Source organism: Adiantum capillus-veneris, chromosome 6 (genome assembly GCF_014529385.1).
Source record: "Adiantum capillus-veneris isolate H3 chromosome 6, ASM1452938v2, whole genome shotgun sequence".
In the NCBI taxonomy this organism is placed as follows: Eukaryota; Viridiplantae; Streptophyta; class Polypodiopsida; order Polypodiales; family Pteridaceae; genus Adiantum; species Adiantum capillus-veneris.
Genome location: NC_140936.1, coordinates 113,163,750 through 113,171,129, shown reverse-complemented (window position 1 = coordinate 113,171,129; position 7,380 = coordinate 113,163,750). Strand labels below are relative to the sequence as shown.

Here is a 7,380-nt window from a genome sequence, read left to right as displayed (position 1 = left end):
CAACAGCATAGTTTTGATACACTCATGGATGCATTAGCTACATCTCCTATTCTAGCTATTGTAGATACTTTGAAACCATTCGTTTTGAAAACAGATGCTAGTAACCGTGCTATTGGAGCAGTCCTGCTACAACAAAGGAGGCCAATTGCATTTGAAAGCTCTTAAGCTTGATTCAACACAACATAATTATTCTTCTTATGAACGCGAACTCTATGCAATAGTGTCTGCCTTAAAGACATGGCGACATTATTTGTATGGAGCTCAATTTGAGATTGTGTTTGACCATAAAAGCATTAAATGGTTTACATAACAAACCGACTTGAAGGGTCGAAAAGCCAGGTGGGCTGAGATCCTTCAGGAGTATGACGTAAAGCTCCGGTATCGTAAAGGACGATACAATGTGGTGGCTGATGCTCTTAGTCGTATGCCTGAGATCAATTCTCTTTTGTTCACGGAACTTCGCACTGAATTTTTGGATTCTCTGAAGGAAAAATATGAGCATAATGACGCATATTCCAAAGTGTAGAGCCATGTGCAAATGAGGGATCCTTCTCACTCCAATGCTAGTAGTGTGTCGTTAACCTCCACACACAGTTCTCCTCACTGTCGAGTGATAGACTACAACAATGGAAGAATTTTACCATCGACAATGGGTACCTACTCCACAAGGGGAGAGTTTGTGTACTGACGGACACAGACATTCGGTGCCAAAGATAAGTGTGCCACATGAAAATGTTGGCACATATACATCAAATACACACACACTACTCTCCACATAGGTATGTATACGACAACAACCACAATAGCAACTTTCACATATAACATAATATATACCTTGTGGAACTTATTCCTATGCATCACAATTGATAGAAAGTGAGGTAGATGTTTTTATTTCACGCTTTGTACCTGCCATGGTACGACATTCACCCCCTTTAAATATACACATCCTCAGATATGTGCCACAAACATCTTTGTCCTAGTATCTCAACTCATGGTCAGACACTATAAGAAAACGTAGGTATGGCTTTAGATTGATTGAGCACATGCCATAAACCATAGCCATAGGAGAGAGAGAGAGAGAGAGAGAGAGAGAGAGAGAGAGAGGACTCGACTCAAGAAGGTGGAGAGGACTCATGAGTAAGCTCAACGTGGACCATCCTCTCAATTTCAGGCGCTCTTGGATCGAGGATTGCGATGGGGCAGAGAGAGAGAGAGAGAGAGAGAGAGAGAGAGAGAGAGAGAGAGAGAGAGAGAGAGAGAAGCTATAGCGGCCAATCTCACAAGAGAGCTACAACACGTCTTCAACTAGACCAAGGAAAATGACATGTCGCATGTAATAAACCCATCACATCACACACAGAGCTTCAATGCACCGCATGCGTAGAGTTTGACTAAAGTAGTGTTTGAAAAAAAATTCCAATCATGAGTTTGCCAAGAGGAAATTTTATAAAATTAGGTTTTTTTTTTGGGTTCTAACACTATTTTTCTCTATGTTGAGGTGGAGTTTCTTCTTTTCCCCTTGCCGAACCGGCATTTTTGAAATTGAAAACGACTCGATATTAAGCTGACCCATTTTCCCGGACGTTATTAAGCCGCTTGACTTTAGGCGGTAGTACAAAAAGACCATGAACACGCTTTCAAGAGAAGCCACAACCTCTTGTGTGATAAACCCATGATGTCTTGTAGACGAGCCTTCAATGCACCGCATAGCATGCGCAAACTCCAAAGTTCACAATCGACCTAGAGAGATTTGCCTGACTTCAAGCTACATCAAAAAAAGACCTAACATGAAAGAACCCCCCACTTTCTAGCAAATTATAAAAAATAATTCAATCAATTGACATATTAATTTTTTAATGAAATGGAACCCATGCTCTTAAGTGAAAGCACTTTTGCACAAATTTAAATAACAAAAAAAGATGGAAGAGGACCAAAAATATTCTGTCACCCAATTTTCCAGTGGTCCTCTTTAAAAAAGAGGTACACAAATGTCAACACCTTTCACAAAAACCTTAAAAAAAATATTAAAAAACAAGCAAAATGTTCAAGTGTCCTCCATGTGATAGACTTGTCCACAATTTTCACCAAAACTTCACCCCACCACTATGACCTTCGGCAGGGCAAAAAAAAGCGAGAGCGAGAGAGAGAGAGAGAGAGAGAGAGAGAGAGAGAGAGAGAGAGATTTTGCAGTCTATAACTAGGGACGTGTAGAACACGTGGGGACCGGTGTACTGGGTTTACTCGCTGAAGAAGGTGCTTCACTTTCTACGGCCATTAAAGGACCGGCATGTATTGCGGGGAGAGGGCCGGAGAGGAAAGGGCAGGATGGCATGCGAGTGGGATCGCGTTGTTCTTTGGGCAATTCGAGATGGTATGTGAAGCGTGGGTGGGGCACACCAACGCCCACATGGGTGTACACATCCACAGTCTCCCCGGGCACATCTTCCACATGGAATGCAACAGCGCCGGTGATGTGGGCCACGGACGACACCCACATCTGAGAAACAAAGAGGCCTGTGCGGTGCGGAAACACGCGATGCGCATAGCAGCGCTGCGTTGGCAGAGCAATGGATTGCTGAGTTTTGATGCGCCCAAGCTCGCCATCTATAAGCACCGAGAAGACGGCGTCAATGCTTTTTCCCGCGTCAGCAACAAGGGTAGTGCTTAACAGCCATAGACGGTGTGTGCTGTACTTGAGAGCGTCTGGATGCTGTTTTCGGAAGTTGAAGTACTCGTGCCAATCAAAAGCAAGGTGGATAAGGCCAGCGTTTTTGGCCACTGGCGTCGTGAGAGTAAACCATTGAAACTTCCCCGAGGGCAAGATGCGGGCAAATCTGCCGTTGCCGCCGGAGCTGCCGCCCAGAAGCGTGAACCACACATTCCCGTCCGTGCCGGCCACCAGTCCGACCGGCGTGGTGCCGTATTCTTCCGGGATCTCCAGCTCTTCCGTCTGGCCAGTGGAGCGCACAAGGCGCCAGATCTTGCTGCTGGAGTCCAGACTTGCATACATGTCCCAGGTGGCAGGGTGCCTGGCCATGAAAATTGGGCGGGAGCTGCAGGGATAGATTGAGTAGTCGTTGACAGGGTCAGAATGGCCCAGGCGCACAATATGACAGCTATCCTTGCAGCCCGTCCACACATCCGGACCGCACTCGCAGACACAATGCGGCCCATCCACAGACGAAGGGAGGGTGATGACTTGCGTCACAATGGGGGTGTGGGACATGGAGAGCCCCGGCTTCATGCGAATGATCAAAGACTTAAATTGAAGCGACGCCCAGACCTGGTTTGGGTAGATCTGAGAGATGGCGAGGCCATGAAGGCCGGCCCAGAAGTCGTCCATGAGGAAGCGGGCGCAAGAGAGGGGGCGGCCGGTGGTGGGGCTGAGCTGGATTTTGATAAGAGTGCTGCTGCCCTGCTGGGTGACCAAGAGCAGATCGTTACCCACAGCGATCATCTCATGCGTCTCGCGGGTGCCTGGGACGGGGTACTCTATCACCACTTTGGGCACCTCCACTGCCGGAATAGAAGTGGCCGGAATTCTGTATGGTGGCAGCCAATCGTGAGATACCTCGTCGTCGCCGGCATCATCATCGTCACCATCACTATCATCATCATCATCATCATCATCATCATTAACAATAACAGAGGAAGGACCAGTGAAGCTTAGTGTATGCTTGTGGGCTTGATGGGGAGGCAGGGAGATGACCTGCAGCGGCGCGGGTGCCAGATTCAGGGAAGCGTTAGCAAGCTGCTCGCCAGCGCGGGCTATCTCCTGCAGCAAAGCTGGTGAGCTAGCTGCGTGCGCAGGGTTGTGAGCCATATTGCTGCTGTTAGTAATGTCAACAAGTGCGATGGCTGTGTTTAGTATTATGTGAGACTAGTGCAGAAATCTCCTATTGAATGGAGGTTGGACGTAGTACCGAGTCGTAGAATATTTGTAGAGATCTCATGATGGTCACACCTCTCAGCGAGCCCGTTATCCGCTTGGCTCCAATGAACCTCGAAAGTCCTTGAGTCCTCTATCCTTGGAGTTTGGGATGCGATCGTGCGATTATTACTTAGGGAAAGCGTCCTCTATCCTTGGAGTTTGGGATGCGACGTGCAATTATTAATTAGGGAAAGATCATGTGCTCGCAAAAAGCCTGCCGGCTCAAAATTGTAAAATCTTGGCTAGGTTCAGATCCCTGCAAACTATTTAAAATTTTTAAAGATTTAAGGGTAAGAGCCGCTCCCCCTATTGCGGTAAGGGTATTAGCAAGTAGTATATCCCTACAATCTTTTTTTTCATTTGTTTTCATAAGAATCTATGAAGATACCTTTGTTTCAGGGATTAAAAGTAAAGCTAAGACTAAATCAGGTAGCCTTCGAGGTGCATGTTTGTGAGGAAGGGAGGACCAATTATTCCTAAAAGGCCCTTTATCTATTTTTCGAATCTTTATTCCTTTTTGACTGTTGAGATCCGTTTTTGAGTGTTTAGGATGTAATTTTGTCACAAAAAAGCCAATTATGTCTTCAAATAATTCTAGTTTTAGCATCTACTATTTGACTATTTGATAGACAATCAATAGAAACAAGGGTATTTTGAGAATTTTGGAAAATTTGAAGTAAAAAGTATCGAGAGTGTGTTAGGAATTTTTGAAATTGGAGGGGAATTTGGGAAAATTCGAAGATGAGAGTATATTGGAGGGAGGGTTGTTTACAGGTGGCTGGATGTGTGTGTGTGTGTGTGTGTGTGTCGTTTTTTCTGCAAGGTCGGGTGGATCTCATGCTGTCCGATGTCTGCTAGAGGAGAGTGTTAGTGGGATGATCTCATGCGTCTCCATTGCGAGCACAGAGAGAGGAAGGCAGCGAGATGCGCAGATGCTATAGTTGATCTGCAAGGGAGAAAGAGATGCGGGGCTTCAGAGAGGGCAGTTAATGGTCTCACTTGGACAGCAACAACTCCTCTCTCTCTCTCTCTCTCTCTCTCTCTCACACACACACACACATACGCGCAGACGCCGCAAAAGTTGTGTTCCTCTCGGTTGCAGGTGAAGCTATAGGCGGCATCAAGATTTGACACGTGGAAAAGAAAGCGAGATAGAGAGAGCGAGACATATGCAGATTCCCAAGGGCGACATCGACGAAGTTGGGAGAGAGAGAGGGGTGGGGGAGAGAGAGATATTGTTGGTCTAGGGTTTGAGCAACATGATGTTTCTCTCTCTATCTGTGCAGGGCAGTCGAGCGACAGGAGAATGCTTGCTCAAGGATGACAGTGCGTGTGATCGCAGAAGCAGTCAGGGGGAAGCAGAAGCGGGGATGGAATCAAGGGGCAGTAGAGGCGACTAGGCAATGCAGAGATAGTGCCCCACGGGCAGGGTCTTATCATCCTGGGCGAAGGGAGCGACGCACAGGAACTGCACCGAAGGGGGAGGCCTTACTTTCTCCAAAGTGTGAGACGGAATCTGCCCGCCTAATCAATTAACAGAAGTTGCAATAGACCCAGTATGACAAGTAAGGATATTAGCAATATTATGAAAGAGAAAGACCAAGTGTGTTTCCACTAAAGGCATGATAGAGAGAGTCCTTTTTTAAGTAACCAAAAATGGGCCAAATCACATCATGCACGTTCAAATTACATTTGAAGAGCTCTTGACTCTTAATACAAGGAAAAAGGGATATATTAGCAGCGTTACTATGATTCAAGGAACTGTCCCCTTAGGGTAAAGGGGCCAAAGGGGCCAGGTTAGTGCCACCTAAGGTGAGTGATGGACTGCGTGTAACATACTTCAATCTACATCAAATGAAGGGGTGCGATCGAAAGAGAATTGCAACAGCTATCTGCAGTATAAGCGCCATCACGAAGGAAGAACAACAAGCCACGCAGGACAATAACGTAGTTTTTGTGTATAATAAATTTGACCACGAAAGCGAAACCACTCAAAGAGGGTATTTAGTGTCATCGTAGCCAGCAAGGTCGAACTAGGATCTCACGGACATGATTCACTTTCAGCTACGCTAAACAGAGGATTAAAGGCTTGTTGTTGTCTCTCATCTAAAGCAAACGTGTCTTAACATTGGGGGACGATGGGTCTCTGTAGAGGTACTAGGTTCTTAAATGGCCCCTATACCCTAATACCCCTGAAATTGTGGAAAAGGTGGGTGACCATATTTTATCTGCATCCCATTAATCTCACAAAATTCACTAGCACATTGTGAGACCCAGCTCTAAATACCGGTAGGAAGAGTTTGGGCTAGATCGCATGGTAGCCTCTTCTTGCCTTTTGCTCGCCAGTAAGCTTCACTAAGAGTGTTGCGTCAAATAAGCTTTAAGTACCGCTTTTTCTCATGAGTACCTTAAAAAGATTTGTAATTTTTTGCCTCAACGAAGCGGCCGCCCTTCTAAATTAATCAAGTTGCCCTCTCTTTCATCACCACTTTTGGGAGAACGTGCTTATGGAAAATCACCAACCCTCTTCCTAAAGATGGTTTAAAGTCTAAGAGCGTTTGTGAGAAAACAATAACGCACCCTCTTTACTATTGTCCTTGGAATTTTCTTGTTTTTGGAAGTGAGTTCGTGATGGAAGGATACCAATTCATATCCAATTTTACTAAAAAGAGTAATTAAAAACACTAAACTTTGAGCGATGAAACTCATCTCTCATACAAGCACAAAGCCCCCTCAAAAGTGAAACCTCTTTCATGGAATCATGTAGCCTCACCCCCAATTATATTGTTGTAACTTCCAATAGTTGAAAGGAATACATGAGCTTCCACCTTCATGACGATCATTTTTTGATTTTTTAGAGATTTAAGATCTTCCATACTGAAACCCACACACCATTTAGATGAAGGGTAACCCTAATTCACTCCCTCACAAGCTCATATACAAGATTACGAAGAGGCGAGACTACCTCACACATGGATTGAGCAATCATGAAAGGAATTGCACAGAAAGGAATAATTGCAAGTTTTTTCACTGAAAAGAAGCCCTCTCTCTCTCTTCCCTATGGCAATATGAGCTGTTGTGTCAAATTTTGGGTCATTTTTTCACTTTGGACCAGAACTAGTTTCATTTTCACCTCATTTTTAACCCAAAAGATATCATTTTTTATGTAAAAAACCCAAACAAAATTTTAAAAAAACCCTAAATTTATGGGATCACTTGCATAAGCATAAAAAGAATATATTTTCACTATTTTTCATCAATATTTCATTTTGGGTCATTCTCCATGCAATTTGACGACACCATCTGTTAGCTACTATTTTTTATAGTTTTTATAAGCATAGAACTTGTAGCTGATTATGTACACTGTGATGATCCAAACACACTTGCCTTATTTTAAGACCATATTATGCATATTCTAGAAGCACTTAGCATAAACGGAACCACACCCT

The 7,380-nt window shown here is 44.7% G+C and overlaps 1 protein-coding gene across 1 annotated transcript; it reads right to left on the bottom strand.

Annotated features, from left to right (window-relative positions):
• Positions 1 to 1,903: 1,903 nt before the first annotated feature.
• LOC147456104 (uncharacterized) lies at positions 1,904 to 3,870 on the bottom strand. Its single transcript, XM_086515403.1, has one exon. The coding sequence runs from the start codon at positions 3,821 to 3,823 to the stop codon at positions 2,198 to 2,200; it is 1,626 nt and encodes a 541-aa protein (XP_086371529.1). The 5' UTR covers positions 3,824 to 3,870; the 3' UTR covers positions 1,904 to 2,197.
• Positions 3,871 to 7,380: the final 3,510 nt, after the last annotated feature.

What these genes read in the sequence shown, in the direction of transcription:
- LOC147456104 (XM_086515403.1), bottom strand. Translation starts at nt 3,823, where the DNA reads ATGGCTCACAACCCTGCGCACGCAGCTAGCTCACCAGCTTTGCTGCAG.